Source organism: Hyposmocoma kahamanoa, unplaced genomic scaffold (assembly GCF_003589595.1).
Source record: "Hyposmocoma kahamanoa isolate Upper Pololo Valley unplaced genomic scaffold, ASM358959v1 198, whole genome shotgun sequence".
Taxonomy (NCBI): domain Eukaryota; kingdom Metazoa; phylum Arthropoda; class Insecta; order Lepidoptera; family Cosmopterigidae; genus Hyposmocoma; species Hyposmocoma kahamanoa.
In genome coordinates, this window is record NW_020653723.1 from 84,432 (window position 1) to 101,522 (window position 17,091).

Sequence of the window (17,091 nt, forward strand, 5' to 3'; positions counted from 1 at the left end):
AAAGAGTGATTATTCAGGAGATGGCACAACTTTCTATTTATATAAAGGCGCACAATTTGTTTGTCACACTTTTCATAAAAAATACTTTTCCCATCGGGGTAGGCAGAGACAACAGTCTTCCACTTGCTACGATCCTGACACACATCTTTCGCCTCATCAACACGCATCAGTGCTTTCATACACGCTCGGCGGTTTAGGGTACTCTTGATCTGGCCCTTCTTTTGGATGGCCTCAATTTGATCATGGTAAATTCGCCTTGGTCAACCCTCTCTTCTTTCATTCATTCTCTCTAACAGCTTTTAGGTTTATTTATTAAGATTTTTTTTGTGAAATACCTCCAGTTTTTTTATGATTATGAATGCAAAAATTGAACCCACGTCCATGCTGCACCGTAGTTTTGCTCTAACCATCTGATACACGGGTCCAGTTACCGAGTCGTCGAAATTCTCGTATGTATTTTTTGTTATAGTCAATCTTTGTATTAATAATTATAACAAACTAGTGGAGTAATTTCACAAAAAATAATTGAATATCAATTCAATAAAAATTTAATTAAGAAATGTTAATTTACATGAAAAGACTAAGGGAATAGTGACACTGAATAAATTTTTCAAAAAATACTTTTATTTTGTTTGTGGTAGGTGAAAATTTGTATAACACTTCTAAAAACTACGTAAGTTCCCTTTTGTTTAGCTGAAAATCGCATGCAGTTATCACAATTTTCAGGTCTTTAAAATTGCTCATTACTCAAAAGCGAATATTTTGCATTGTGTCACTTATCAATCTCAGTGTGCGATATGTACGGCGATAAAGTGATTCACAGGCTAACCTTAAAGTATCTCTGTTCCTGCGCGTCAAGTTGCGCTGGCGACATCGCGTAGTCCCACGGTGGGCGTTGAGGGAACGATATGTCAGCGGGAAAATATTCCAACGGGTTCACTTCCATTGCTTTCTCGGGAACTGGGTTTAGTGATTTACTGAAACAAGCACGCATTCAACTTAAAAGTCTAGATTTCGTAAACGCGAATGTCGCAGTCGGACGCCTGGTGCTAAGAGACACGCCTATCCATGACAGTCGCAGTGCCACTTCTTTTTTCTTGAGTTCTTAGGTTTTCGCGATTGTTACACATAGGAAATGAAACTATTTTTCAGGATTTAAATCGCGTATATTTGTTTTTTCACTAAATTTGAAAAAATAGGGTAGTTTGCATCAATATTAGACATAACTGGTTGAAGACTGTACCACCTTAGTCAACCGTGATCATGGGACCTGTAAAGGCCCGAAACGTCGGTTTGTTTGAAAAAACAAATATACGCGATTTAAATCCGGAAAAGTAGTTTCATTTCCTACGTGAGACATAAGTTGACAAGTCCCATGTGCGTGTAATATCATCACCAGCACTCTTACCTTTCCTAACCGGAACGCAATTATGTTCACATTAATACTTTTACTTTTAATTTTTTACTGTTTATTATTGTGGTGTGGTGTTTTGTAATAAATGTATTCTATTCTATTCTAATGTTTGGCGGCAGAAACAGGTAAGGTGGCAGTACTTCCCTGGACTAACTCTTTCCCAAGAAATTCTACCACTACTCAAATGCAGCCTCTTCTCAGAGAACGATCGTTAGGGTCGTATTCTAGAACTCTACTCAATGCTCAAGTCAGGATTTGAGTATGGTTTAAAGCACTCGAAATCATACTCAAGCCCCTGCCATTAGGGTCGTATTTCCAGTGCTTGTGTTTCCAGTGCAATCCTGACTTGAGCATTGAGTAGAGTTCTAGAATACGACCCTTAAAAATGTTGCCGTGAGAAATAAAATATAAAGTCTAAATTACAATTTATTTAAAATTTTGTAGAGTAACTAGCCGGTGCCAGCAACTTTGTCTGCATGGAGTACTTCAGGTAGCCTACTGTACTACACAATTTTTAATAATTTTATTGCTTATTATATATAGTTTTATATATTAATAGATATGGGACTAAAAATGTTGATTGAAAATTTATTAACATGGGGGGCATACACCTTGGGGCTTACCAAACCGATGGCATAATGAACGGACCCGTTAGTTTTAATTGATCTTAGTAGCGACCAAGAGACAAAATAAACACTCACAGCGCTTCTTCTTTCTTCATCTTGAGCTCCGCTTCAGTCTCCCTATAAAACTTGAGCGCGTATCGATTACTCTCCCCGCGCCCCCCGCGGCTCTTGCCCGGCTGATAATTTACCGCTATCATGTCGTAGGTTGCTGAACTAGCTGCATCTGAGAAAAACAAAAATCACATTTGGGATTTTATTTTTTTTATGACACCAAGTCAAGGAAGGAACAAGTTGTTCGCCTGGAGGTGAAGCTATTAACAGATTGACTGCATGTTTACAGTATTAACTAAAACGAGTGTGGAGTCATAACATAAGAGACCTCGACTGCATGAAGTTATTATCGGGTGCGTTAACTTAATTCACTTAGGTGCATTAAGTACACTTTTAGTAAACTGAGGGTCGTATTCCAGAACTCTACTCAAGTCAGGACTTGAGTATTGCAGTGAGCACTGAAAATCATACTCAAGTCCTTGCCATTAGGGTCGTATTTTCAGTGCTTGAAATCATACTCAAGTCTGCTCAAATCCTGGCTTGAGCATTGAGTTCTGGAATACGACCCTTAAATCACCTGGGTGCATTAGATAAACACAAAAGTAAACTGCATTCACTCCTTTATTTAAATATGGAACCTTTTTTTCAGTGGGACTCTGGCTTTACTCATTTGCTCGGACCACTTGAGACGCTTTCAATTGTTTTTGAATAGATACCGTTGAGAAAACTATATTCTATTTTTGACAACTATCTCCACCAATGAGCACCATTTTAACTGCATGCAGTCGATCTCGGCTGCATGAAGTCGGTTTTATTTTGTTTCTTTTCCTTTCCATAAAGTTATTTTTGTTTTTTTTTTTACAATATTCGGGGAAAATAATATTAGTAAATAAATGTGGTTGTTTACAAAAATAACAGAAAGTTATCAAACACTAAACTTAACTAAAGCTTTCATTCGAGGTATCGCTTTGTTGTATTTTACAGAAATTGCTGCAATCAATACTCATACAATCAATTGGCAGTTTCCTTCTATAACACACTCGACTGTTCTACACGGATACATCATCATTGTAACTATATTATGTCTACTTTGTTTGTGATTTTTAATTCCTAAATCGTTACTAAAATTTTTATGGATTTTCATAATGTTTGACTATCATGATATTTAATAACTTTTTTAATTAATTTTTTTTTTGAAATTACTCCACAATTTTGTTATAATTATTAATACTAAGATCGAACTCTTAGAAAAATTCCTTTGATCTGGCCAGATTCGAACCAATATCTTCTAGCAAACTGTGCCAGACACTATGCCAGCTAAACCACAAACTGAACAAGCAAACCTCACAAATTATTCTATGTGCTTGTTGTCGGATCTTTGTATTTGGTTTTCAACTACTTTTTAGCCATAGCGCCATCTATGACAAACCTATGAAAGTATTTCATCACCCAGTTAGGTACCTTTACAGCTACCAGCCCTGGTTAGACATGTCAGCACTCAATCAATACTTACTAGACATCAGCATTGTCTTGTTCTGTTTCTTGGCCTGCAGCTGCTGCTTCTTCGCTTTCCCACTGAAGGGTGTCTTGCGCCGAGCTTGTGGCATCTTGGATTACTCTGGAAAGAATTAGTTGGATTGTGAGCGTGATACTTCAGTAGTGGGAGAGTTCCTTGTGAAAGAGTTTGTCCAGGACAGTGCTGCCACCTTATGGTGTCACTTCACATGGCTACTTGTATTGGCGGAAATTGACAATCGCTCCCCTCTTGGAGGAAAGGGATAGGATGGAGTTACATCAAAAACATTTATTGCTGAATTAAATATCGAAAACTATATATAACCCACATCTTCTATAGTCGATAGTTACAAGAATCGGAGAAGGTGTGGGTTATATCTTTCCATATCTAACAGTGGAGCGTGCTGGTGTGGACACACAATAAGATCAGCAAAAGAAAAGTGGTCAAAGGATGTGACACACTGGTATCCAAGAGATGGAAAGAGGCATAGAGGAAGGTCAACAAGAAGATGGGAAGACGATCTGCCCGAGAATGGCGCCGGTCCGCACAAGACCGTTTCTTATGGAGAAATATGGACGAGGCCTATGTCAGAGGACAACCTGATTAGAGCCCGAACCGATGCTGATGTTAGAATTAAGAATTAATACTGTTAGAAGTAAGCGTTAGTTAAGACTTAGAATTAATTTAGATTTAGAAGTAATGAGTAAATAAAGGCTATTTTTATTTTATTTATCATATTACATTTTGTGCTAAATTTTAAATGTAGAATAACTTAACCAGTTAAATGAAGTATACTAGTACCTTGTGTGCTAATAAATTGTGTTAAGTGTCACCAAGGCGCCACTTCTTCTTGAGTTTTTTTTGTGTTGCTCCAGCTATACCAATGCTTCACCACTGGTATCTAATGGAGTATGCATAGACGGTCATATTATATGTGACAACCTACACAAATAGGCAAAAAAGGCCTTTCTTTATGATAGGTCCAAGTGAGGAGACGAACAAGTCGTGTGTCTGATGGTAAACAAGACGCGTGTCCATGACAGTTGCAGTGCCACTCAGAGCTTTAAATCGCAAAGATCTGAGGGGCCACTGCACCCGTCACCCATATGTTGACAATTTCCACGTGCCTGTAATTTCACCCCTTTAAAAACCGGAACCCAATAATGCTGACATTACAGCTTCACAGCAGAAACAGGTAAGGTGGCAGTACCTCTCTGACTGGACATTTTCACAAGGAGCTCTGAAAAGAACCTAATCGAATTTGTGAAACTACATTGAATTTGACTAGACTACAGTAGAAGTAGCCAAGAATCAACTTACAGTAACTAATATAGGACTCTCACACATGTTAATAAAGATAATTTCACTCTTAACTTTCACGCAAAAATTGTGAAAACTTTTACATGCAAATGTACACGACTCCGTTTGTAAACAAAACAAATGGTGTAGACCTTGAAAACCGAAGGTCAATGCAGTCTAGAACCAGAATATACCTAGGTATGGCTAGACCGGCTTGGAAAAAAAAAAGATTTAGCTCGAAACATACGACCCGAAAATTTTCTGAAAATATCAAAACTTAATTGATTTCTGTTTTGTAAACTTGTTCAATTACCTGTTAGAAGCAAGCAGGATCGATAGGAAACAATTTTTAGATATTTTTAGTGAATTCAGGAGATCTTTTCGAGAAATTTCACGAAGTAACGGCGTTATAAGGAACAAGACGCATTTCGTTTCGTAGTCATCGCAGATGCGATATCTTGTTTCTGAAACCACGATGTTCGCCCGTGAAACGACATTTTTGACATTGACAGTGGCAAGTAAAATAGCCGATAGCCTCGCTAAGTGCTCGCTAAAATGTTCTAGGTCGGCCAGATACAGACGGAATCCGTTTCAAATACAGCAAAACCATACAAATCACGGACTTAGCACACATATATAACTGTACTACACTATATATATTCCGTTCGAATTTTTTTCCGATTCGTAATTCCATATGGTGGCTTGTGCATTTGGAATTCCGCATGGAAAAAGTCGTTCCGAATTAATGTCTTCCATGGATAGTGTACGGCCGCAACACAGTCGTAAATTCCGTACGTATTTTCGCTGCGAGAACATCGGACTCACTCAATGCCTCGCGTCTCTCGGCTGAGTCCAAATTCTGAAGGGAAATACGTATGTGTGTGATGTATTACTGCCTCCGTGGCCGAACGGTTACCATGCCGGACTGTCACACAGAGGTCCCAGGTTCAATTCCCGGGCCGGGAGAAATATTTGTATGGTTTACATTTATTTCTCTCGTAATTTATTTCACCCGCGACACAGGGTTTCCCTAGTGCAGGGCTATGTTGACTGTGTTTGTTATTATTATTATTTTCGTATTTATTTTAAACTTATTATTATTATTATTATGTCTAAACGGAATCTCGAATCGATATTTCGGACACAATGTGGCCGGCCTAACGAAAATAGATTAATCAGTTTAAGTACATTATTAACTAACCTTTCACAAAAATATATTACAGATGGTACGATTGACTTACAAATAAATGGACGACGGGTCTAATACAAAAACCACGAAAAAAATGTCCCAAGTCAACCTATACGAAATTTAGGGTCGTATTCTAGAACTCTACTCAATGCTCAAGTCAGGATTGCAATGGAAACACAAGCACTGGAAATACGACCCTAATGGCAAGGACTTGAGTATGATTTTCAGTGCTCACTGCAATACTCAAATCCTGACTTGAGTATTGAGTAGAGTTCTGGAATACGACCCTTAAATTGTTATGTCATCGCAGTATCGCGCTGTCCGTAGAACAAATGAAGACTAAAGCGGAGTGTCGCGCTCTGTATACGATTTTAGCGCCTTACAAGTGCGGACACTTTTTAGCGCGGACCCGACGTCCACATAATTGTAAGTCAATGGATGGTACGCATAACTACATTCACATACTATCTTAAAAATATGTTTTTTTTAAATAGGAAGAAAATAATAATCTACTCAAAATAAGTAAAACAAATTTTTGCAATTTACAAACAATCATAATTCATGTAACGATCGTACCGGAAAAGGTGTTTTATAGTGAAACCTTAGTACTTTTATCTAAAATTATTCATTTGCCGAATTATGGGACTTGAATTATTGTTCTTGTTGTTTTGGGAATGAACGTGTTTATAATACGAAATCCAGGAATACTAATTATATAACTACAATATAACCTAATAATACGTAATGTTCCAAACTCTGTCGGTTACTAAGCAGTCTTACAAACCATTCATTAAGAAGAAAAAAGATTAATATTCCTAATAAATTTCAATTTCGTATTTTATTGCTAAATTCAAGAGCAAACCTTCTAGTTAGATTAAGTTTGGGACAAAAAATAAAATAAAACGAAGTTAGCAACTTAAAACAAACTTTTTATAATATAGATCGAGTTAAAAATAACAATGTGAACTATGAACATGTTAGCTAGTGGTAATTAACAACTTATAAAAATGAAATAATTAAAATGGTTAAATTAAATTAACGATTTGAGAAAACTAAAAATTACAATATTATAATGTAGCTTAAAAATTAATGTTGAATTAGTGCTTATGATAAAACACCCAAAATTCTAACCTTCATTCTGCGAATTCTGAATCTATACAAACAATCAACAGAAAAAGTGTAAATACACCAAAATTAAATTTTCCAACATTTAAAAACAGTATTAACTTCAAAGATGCTGCCATTATCCTTATTACGAACGGCGCAAAACCATCCAATGTTGGTGGAATTGAAAAATGGCGAGACATACAACGGACATTTGGTTTCTTGTGATAATTGGATGAATATAAACCTTCGTGAGGTGATCTGCACGTCAAGAGACGGTGATAAGTTCTGGCGGATGCCGGAATGTTACATTAGAGGCAGTACGATTAAGTATTTGAGGATCCCAGACGAAGTTATTGACATGGTTAAGGAAGAGAGTCAGGTGAAAGCTAGAGGTCGCAGCGAGTTAAATAAAGGTTAGTACACTTCCAATTTCATCTGTATTAAGTACGCCATTGGCGGAGAGAGCTTCAACTGCACTCCCTTAGAATATTAACGCATAGAATGATAGTTTCATATCAAACGAACTGTCACAAGTGAGGCAAAAATCAAATTCATGTAGGCTAGTTTTAGTAGTAGGTTAATTTTCGGTTTTAGTGAATATTTATATAAAAATACAAGTTGAAACGCGTTACTTCCTTGTGGAATGTGATGTTAGTATCTATTTTATGTTTGTCTGACGTATTTTTACACTCATTTACCACATATTTCGTCATTGCTCGTGTAGGCCCTTTGGGAGCGCTTCAATTTGCCTCACTTAGCGTGTGCGGGCTAGGTTTCTATGCGTTATTATCCTAAGTTGCACTCCTATGTCAAACCCTTTTGTCATTACATCAAAGTGTTTCTAATAAAAACGCGTGCGTTCCTAACTTAGCATTGGCGGATTTATCAATGGCCCAGTGTTGTGTTACTCATACACGAGGCAACTCATTTGTACCACTCGCTTGGTTAGTTTGTCACAACACCTCTTCATGTCATAGCCTCATGTTACATCCCCACTCATGTCACACAGCTTCGAATTCACCAAATGCAACAATGATTGGTCCTGCACTGCCCGCTTTTTAGCCGATTTTACATCATATGATCATACTATCATAGTACAAAAAAATTAGCATTTAATGATTATCACTAGTATCAGGTTTCTTACCACAGTACGACTTCTTTTTATTTTCCCGATATTTCGGAACGGTTGCACGCTCCATGGTCACGGGTTGACTGGACGGCGGCAGATGACAGCTTTATGAGCAGACATATCTGTCTACCCTCTTGCGCTGTCGACGACTACCTTCATCGCGATTTGTTGTGGCGTTACCATTGTCACTCACTTTTTTCACACAAACCACACTCACTGTATCCACACGCAAAACTGAACTCGAGGTGTTTTTGTTTTTATTACTGCACGCACTAAGGACTGGATTCCATGCACTACATGATTATCACTAGTATCAGGTAAGAAACCTGATACTAGTGATAATCATATAGTGAATAACCACGAAAGTCTTAAAATCTAAATTAGCATTTATTTATACTACATCATAACACTTAAGTTATCCAATTGATTGATACCATCAAGTTATGAAAATGTGCTTAATATACCCTGTCTGTTAAGTCTTCACTGTAGGTGCAAACATTCTTGTGACGGTGTGACCTCCTTACACCGTCATGTCACCTTTTTGTATCGCCTCTCTCCGCTTGTATCCTATCATTTTTTTATTTTACATGTATTTAAATTTTAAATTTGAATTGTTCCATCTTCCTTCACTTTCTCATTTTGTTTTCGTACCACGATCACTCCCAGCTCGACCGCCACAACAGTTGGAGCTGTTTCAAATTCCATCGCGAATAATCGCTAATTTTGGTTCTTTACTCCGTTTATAATCATTAAATAAGCTAAATCATGTGTAATAATTTATAACAGTCTACAGCCTTCGTATACCTATATCTATAATTCAGTTACTCGGCCCATTTAACCTGGATGTAATGGTGCCGCCATTGAAACCCTAGCTATTACACAAATATAAAGATTTGTAAAGATGCTTTCTGGCGCTTTTCATTCTTACCACTACCTCACCTCAATTGAAGCATGGACATTGTACTGCCTCATTTTTTCAAATGAAATACTCCCTCAAACTTATTTTAATTTCATTTCCTACCCAACACTATGTTGTAACATTATAAAGAAGAAGGAGAAGTCATGTTTTTACAAAACCACCACGAAGAAAAATGAAATTCGGACTTGCTCGAATTTAATTTTCCTTCACTGTTCCTATGTTGGTTCAATTCTTCGTCACTCCCATCAAAATTATGAAAACGAGAGGATGTGTCCATAAATCATCACCTTCATGTATTCCTAAACTTCACATAATTCACTATTGAAATAATATAGATATATTAGAAACTGTCTGTATGTCTGTTGGAGGAGAGACTTCGCCTCCCTACGCCTGTTCTATCGCTTGTACAATGGCCAATGTTCTGAAGAACTGTTTGACATGATGTCAACAGCATCATTTTACCATCGCACCAGCAGGGAGTCTGTCTGTCTGTCTGTCGGAGTTTTATGGTTTAAGACATTTATTTCTCAAAGAACATACATATTCACTTAAGGAGAAATACAAGGTATCATAAAATTTCTACACAGAGTACGTGTTGACTAAATATTTAAAAGAAGGTATACAAATAAAACTTAATGATCTGACTTAGCAAAAAAAATAACAGCAACAAGGCTTTAATCAAGTATCGCATATCAATTGCCATGGTGACAATTTGATAGCAATTACTACTGAAATAAAAGTAAAAACATTAAAATCCTGAGAAATTCCTCATAATGTGAAATTTTAATTTCTTTTTGAATAATTGGAATGACTGTATTTCCTTAATATCTTTTGGTAATTTATTATATATTTGAGCTCCTTCGTACATTATGTTTTTCTTTCCATAATTCGTTCGCGGTATTTGCAAGTAAATATCGTTAGCACGCCTAGTTATACGTTTTTGAATATGTCGTTTTTTAGTGAAATTTATTTTCGAGTGAATATTTTTATTTAGAATCTTCCTAATCAGTATGCAGGTGTTATAATTATACATTTGTGAAACAGTCATTAATTTTGTTTTCTGGTACAGTGTTATAGTTGGGGTTAGATAATGGAAATGAAAAAGTTTTTTTATAATTTTATTTTGTACTGTTTGCAATGTTTTTAAGTGTGTTTTGCAAGCAGAACCCCAAACTTCAATAAGGTAGTCAAGGTGTGTTTTGACCAACGAATTGTATATTATATACCGAACACTTAACGGGAAACATCTTGTTATGCCATGGAGAGAACCCATGAGTAATAGACCCCGTGTTGGTATCAAGTTTTGTAGGAGCACAAGTCGTTTTAACTTTATTAGTTGCTAAGTTATTTATAAGTTTCCACATTTTGAGGGGTTTTTTCTCACAGTCTTTAAATGCCTTATGATAATACTGACACTTAGTCGTTTGAATATTGTCACGGACTTGATTCCTTACGGCGACAAATTGTTTCTTGATACTCTTCTCCTGTGGCGATTTCATGTACATATACCACAACTGATTTCTTTTATTTATAGCTTCAATTATATCTCTTTTTATCCAATCTGCTCTTGGAGGGTTTTGTATTTTACTTTTTGTAATCTTTGCTGTATTCACTGCATCCATTAAGATAATTTCTAATTTCTCATATTTGGTTTCAAAATATTGTAATTGGTACTGTTCTACTGTTTTATATAGTTTGTTATAGTCTATTGCTTGGTACTCAATTTTTTTCTTTGTTTCAGGTTCATATTTGTGTAATTCTATATAGATCTGCTTATGATCTGACATTGATGATTCTACAGTAGCGAAATGAAACCTATTATTCCTTAGATTGGTGGAGACGTGATCCAAAATAGTTTTTGTGCTAGAAGTCTCTCGTGTACAGTATTTAGGGTCAATATTGTTTAGTATTGTAAGTCCACTTTCAAGTAACATAGTTTTGTAATTGGTGATTGATTGATTATCCTCTAGCAAATTATAATTGAAATCGCCGAACACTATTACACGTTGACGTTTGAGAAATTGTTGTGAGAAGGTTTCGAGAAAACTGTCATTGTTTGTCCTTTCTGGTTTGTAAATAGCACCAATGTTTAAGTTGAACTTGTCGATGTGTATCCATAGGTAATGATTGTCATTTTCATACAGTTCTTCGCTAGCTTCGTGTTTTAGGTTGTTATGAACATATATGGAAACACCTCCACCCCTTTTGTTGCTTCTATAATTAAAATAATGCGTATAATTAGGTAGCGTTAATTTTTGAGCTTCACTCTCAGACTTGATCCAAGTTTCCGTTAAAATTATAACATGTACAATGCTAGAGATTGCTTGAATACTGCATCTCAATTCGTCTAGTTTGCCAGGTTTAACGATGCTGCGCGTATTCGCATACAGGAACTTTAATGATTTCGGATTGTTAACTAGGTTACTGTAGGTACTAGCTGTGAAATATGTTACGTTGTTTACGGTAAAGTTTTCGACAGTATGTTCTATACGAGGTTTTTTGTACTGAGTTCGGTAATCTTGGGGATACCTTTGACGTACTTAATTGTGAGGTTTTTTTCACCCTCAGCAATTCTGCGTTTTAGTTGTTCTCGCAAATTTTGCAGTAAGGTCTTCTGATTAGGTGTTGTATCTGAAAATATTTTGATTCCATCAGCTTTTAAATTCGCTTTATTCCGCAGAATCGATTTAGCTATATCCGACGTTGAAAAACAAACTTTTAGTGGTCTGGATTTATTGCTGCTGTACTTTCCCAACCGAATAATTTTAATAGGCTCAGCGCAGTTAGAGACAACTTGATTAATAATTTTACTTACTTCTATTTTATCATGAGTGCGCCTCTGTTCAGATACATGGGAATTAATTTCGTTTACACCGCTAATGACTATATTTTTCTCCCTCTGAATTCTGTCATAGATTTCAGCCATAAAGTCTTCACACGCAGGCGCAGGCGTCGAAGTAGTGGCTGCAGTGGTCTTAAGCGTATCAACATCAGCCGACAGAGACTCAAGTTTTTGTTGTGTATCATTTTTGAAGGTGGATATATTTTTCAGCTCTTGTTTAAATTTCTGTTGTTCAGCTACAAGTTGATCTGTTGTAGTTTTAATTTGAGTAATCTGATCTCTGATAAGTGATACATCTTCAGATATTTTGTTCAGATTGTTTGTTTGAGTCTGAGCCATAGTTGATAAAATTGACATAATTTCGGTTTGAAATCTATCGAATTTCGAAGAAAAATCGTCATCTGGTTGTTTTCTTTTGTTACGAATAGTGATTTGTTGCATTTCCAGCTTAGACAGTTCCCTCAAGTCCGTTAAGGATCCTCCACTACTTGAAGTTCGAGGTGTTATCATTCTGCTATGAGTTGCTATCGTCTCATCGCTATCGTGACATGTTTTCGATCCATGCGGTGGTGAATGTTGGACATTCATTCTTGCCTACTGTTGTCTAATGTAGTATGAGTACGATGAATTATCAGAGTCCGTCCCTTTCACACGAGAGAAGGACAGGTAGTTTGCACCAGATTTGCACTGGTCCAAGTTGCAACTTAGAACTATAACGACCCGTATGACACTTTTGCGGCACTTAAAACTGATACTAAAGTAAAGGACTTTGAGTTTAAATTACTTCAAATGCACAATTTAAAATTTCAATTAAAACGAGTCAACACGTCCACTCTGCGCGAACTGCGAGCTCTCTCCCTTTTTTTTCTCTCCCTTCGTTTTCCCGCAGAAAGACAGCATGGAGTCCTTCTAAAGGGGTTTGAGAATGGGCCTAAGGGGTTGGCAACACGCTCGTGACACCACTGGTGTTGCAGGCGTTCATAGGTGATGGTGACCGCTTTCCATCAGGCGGGCCGTATGCTTGTTTGCTGCCTACGTAATTAAAAAAAAGACATATAGGCCAATTTGGTCCTCATCTTTTCTTCTTTTACAATTATATAAACCGAACCTTCTTAATTCTCATTTAAATAAATAAATAAATAACGCACACACTCAACATAGCCCCGCACTAGGGAAACCCTGTGTCGCGGGTGTCATGGACACACACATAGACAACCACAAATTACACCCAAACTCACGAGAGAAATAATTGTAGGCCGTACAAATATTTCTCCCGGCCCGGGAATCGAACCTGGGACCTCCGCGTGGCAGTCCGGCATGGTAACCGTTCGGCCACGGAGGCAGTTTCCTTGAAGCTATAAAGTGTATATATTACCACTGTGATGGTGTCCACAGATGTCAGACTTTTATTACGATTAATATCAGACACAATTATGACAATTACTGATCTACATTCACACAGATATCTTAACTGAGTCAATGCACACTATCAGCTGTTTGTTTATATTCCTCTCCATTGTATCAACTTCCACCAACAGCTTAAAAAATTAAGTTGTTCCTTTTGCAGGTCGTGGTGGCCAGAATATGCGTTCCAGCCGTGGTGGCAGCAGAGGCGCATTCGGCAACCGCGGCCGTCCCGCCCCCCTCGCGAGGGGCGGAGGTAACCAAGGAAGACCACAAAATAAAAACAAAAAGTAGATAATTCCTAGGCAACTGTGATTTGGTTCTCTTTTTTTTAAATAAAGTAAGATATTTTGTTTGTAAGGATTTTTATTGTTTCATTTTTGGTGAAGGCAGTCCTATATGTCCTATAATGTGCTGGGAACGCATTGCGGCTTTACCTGTGGCACGGTTCTAAGGTATGGTTCCGTCACTCGCTCGAGGTTACGCGATAAGTGCCTACCGCTGAGTGTATCGCCGGCGGTGCAAACGCACAATCTTTCATTTACATTACAATCCTTGTACAACCGCAGCATTGGGTTCCGCATGACTGCACACGGCGGGCAACGTTAGTTTGTCCTCTCTGAGCACGCGCTTACGTTCCTTTTTCCTCGTAGTGAGTGCCTGTCTGCCTGTCATTAGTCAGATTTAGTAGGCGTCGGTATTTCGATTTTGTATGAAATAGATGTATCTGTTACAAAGTTGCTAATAAGGAATCTTGGCTTAGTGAACTGAGGAAAATATAACTGTAGGTAAAACCACAAATTCACAACGTGACAAGTGATGGGACGAACAAGTCGTGCGCCTGATGGTAAGCGACACGCCTGTCCATAACAGTTGTAGTGCCGGTCAGAGCTTTAAATAGCACGGATCTGAGGGGTGTCCTGTGGAAATCAGTGCCTTGCTGTTGAGCAAATTTTACACTAAGGCACGATAATTAGGTTAGTATTATGTTCTTATGCTTTTTTTTCTTTTTAATTTCGATTTATGTGTGTCTCTTTTAATTAATTTACCCTATTATATTGTTGTGTGTGTGATGCAAGACAATAACCGTTTTATCATTTATCTATCTATCTCTAACAATGGGAGCTGTTCCATTCGGTGGTGTGGGGAAAAACAGCATAACATCTAGTTACAAAACAAACGGAATCAAATTACGTCGGTAATTAAATATGTATGTCAATTGAAAAGAGCAATCCCTAGAGTTTCTTGCTCGTTCTTCTCAGGGAGGTCAGCGTAGTGAACGAGCAGTAGCTTAAATGTAGCTTAAATGTGACGTTTTCAAGTGTAAATTTATTTTACCTATGGAATAAATAATCTTTGACTTTGACTTTGACTTTGTAATTTAGTCAATGGTAATTTTGCAATTTTCGTCCGTTAGAGCAAAGCTCAAGTTAACTGGTCGATTTGAAATGAAACAATTGACGACGCCCGTCAATTTTTTCTAATTCTAGCTATCCCCAGGGCGCAGTTGTCACAGCAATGATATGGCAGAATAGTTTTCAAACAAATTAAATGACATTTCGTCTCTATTTCTGGTTATATCTTAGAGGTATCTACGCATCAACTGACACCATGACGAATAACCGTGACGTAATTAACTACGTAGATAACTACGTAGTTAAAGACACATACGTACACGAAGGTAGGTTGTTCATTTAAAGTTTTTAATGGAGAACTCACTGTTGCTAATTAATAAAAACCGATTTATCACAGTTTGCTTGTTAGATTTTGCAATCCACAGGGCTGGCAACTGCTGAATTTCCGTTTCTATTATATATAAAGTTAATTTAACAACAGTTAATTTATATTTTTGCTTTTATTTTGTACATAATTAAATGTTTATCATTAACTGTTATCTAACTGCCTCCGTGCCCGAACCGTTACCATGTCGGACTGCCACGCAGAGGTCCAAAGTTCGATTCCCGGGCCGGGAGAGCTATTTGTATGGCCTACTATTATTTCTCTCGTGAGTGTCTATGTGTGTGTCAATGGCGCCCGCGACACAGGGTTTCCCTAGTGCGGGCCTATGTTGAGTGTGTGCGTTATTAAGAAGCTACACATTGACGTATCGTGTTCTGTTGCACTGGAGGCGATTTTCGAACATAAATGTGAAGTCTAATGTGCTGTTGACTGCACTTAATTGTATAAGTACACGTGACCTATTGTCTTATGCTTATCTTTGTAAGAGTGGTTACACACGGCGACTGCTAAAGCAGCGATGGAAACGAGCGTTCGCGAAATTGCTACACTTGCGACTTATACGCGATTGCATCTATGCAAACGCGCGACTGCATCGACACTAAGGGTCATATTCCAGAACCCTACTCAATGCTCAAGTCAGAACTTGAGCAGACTTGAGTATGATTTTCAGTGCTCACTGCAATATTCAAGTCCTGACTTGAGTATTGAGTAGAGTTCTGGAATACGACCCTGAGAGTGCTCGATATATATATCGATATTTTTTTAATATATCGATATATCGAATCAATCCGATATAATCGTATCATTCGGAATCGATATATTTTATCCGATACATGAAAAATCGTACAAAGTTGAAAGTACACAATTCAAAATTGTACTTGCAGAAACGAAACGCAATTCGAGCGCTGATTCGCTGGTCATGTGTTAGTGTAACGTGTGGACCACTACTAGTGGTTATAGTTTTATTGGCTGGCCGCACACACTAAATAATATAGACAATAATATTGCTTGTGTGCGAGCGATACTGTAAACTACTTACACATTTTTGTTCGAAAATCGCCTCCAGTGCAACGGAATAAGATACGTCAATGTGTAGATTGATGTTTCTGGCGTGTGAACATAAACTTGGGTTGTCAATAATATTATTTGTATGCGGCTAACCAATGAGAATATAAGAATAAGATTTCTTATTTGTTTATTACATTTGATTATTGTGTCAAAACTGGTGGTTTTACTTATTTACACTTAGTAAAATTTCCTTCCTTCTATCTTTTAGAATTATTTACTATATAATCGGTGTTTTGTACCGATATATCTCAAAATATCGATACAACATTTCGATATATCGCATTGAAAAAAATATCGATATTTCTTTGCATGAACACCACTAATCGACACAGTCGCTTATATTGAATAACTAAGCACGAAAATCTGTACATGTTTATGCACAATAATATGTTTTGTTAATTGTAAATTTAAAAGTGAAATTAATAAATACATTAAATAAATAAATTAGTTAATTGATTCAACACCGCTAAAACTCACCGTGTGTACCCGCTCTTAGTGAGACGTATACTTAGACATGGAAGGGTCAGAGCAATATTTATTTATTTATTTATTTTACTTTAATTCTAACGGACACACCAATTACAATAATTAAATATACATTACTAACATAACAACGTAATAAACACAAGATTAAATACCATTCAGGCATCGCTTTCACAACAGCGTAGGCATCTTAACAATAACAGAGACCATCCGTCCGCAAACAAGTCGCATTCTGGGGGTCTACATTCGATCTCCATCCGAAACAATTACTGCCAAATAAGCAATACTTGACCAAATGAAAAGA

General features: G+C 37.1%; 2 protein-coding genes across 2 annotated transcripts in view; one reads left to right on the top strand and one right to left on the bottom strand.

Annotated features, from left to right (window-relative positions):
- LOC113226725 (guanine nucleotide-binding protein-like 1) overlaps positions 1-5,265 on the bottom strand; it is a 13,234-nt gene extending 7,969 nt beyond the window's left edge. The window contains exons 1-4 of the mRNA XM_026459449.1: positions 5,220-5,265; positions 3,605-3,709; positions 2,116-2,263; positions 830-977 (exon numbers count right to left, since the gene is read on the bottom strand). Coding sequence (XP_026315234.1) covers positions 830-977; positions 2,116-2,263; positions 3,605-3,698 — 390 coding nt within the window. The 5' untranslated portion in view covers positions 3,699-3,709; positions 5,220-5,265. The remainder of the gene's footprint in view (positions 1-829; positions 978-2,115; positions 2,264-3,604; positions 3,710-5,219) is intronic.
- A 1,961-nt stretch (positions 5,266-7,226) lies between these two features.
- LOC113226727 (U6 snRNA-associated Sm-like protein LSm4) lies at positions 7,227-13,849 on the top strand. Its single transcript, XM_026459451.1, has 2 exons — positions 7,227-7,615; positions 13,660-13,849. The coding sequence occupies exons 1-2, from the start codon at positions 7,330-7,332 to the stop codon at positions 13,788-13,790; spliced, it is 417 nt and encodes a 138-aa protein (XP_026315236.1). The 5' UTR covers positions 7,227-7,329; the 3' UTR covers positions 13,791-13,849.
- The last annotated feature ends 3,242 nt before the right edge of the window (positions 13,850-17,091 follow it).

What these genes read in the sequence shown, in the direction of transcription:
- LOC113226727 (XM_026459451.1), top strand. Translation starts at nt 7,330, where the DNA reads ATGCTGCCATTATCCTTATTACGAACGGCGCAAAACCATCCAATGTTG. An exon ending in TCGCAGCGAGTTAAATAAAG is followed by an intron (nt 7,616 to 13,659) that starts GTTAGTACACTT and finishes TTCCTTTTGCAG; the next exon opens with GTCGTGGTGGCCAGAATATG.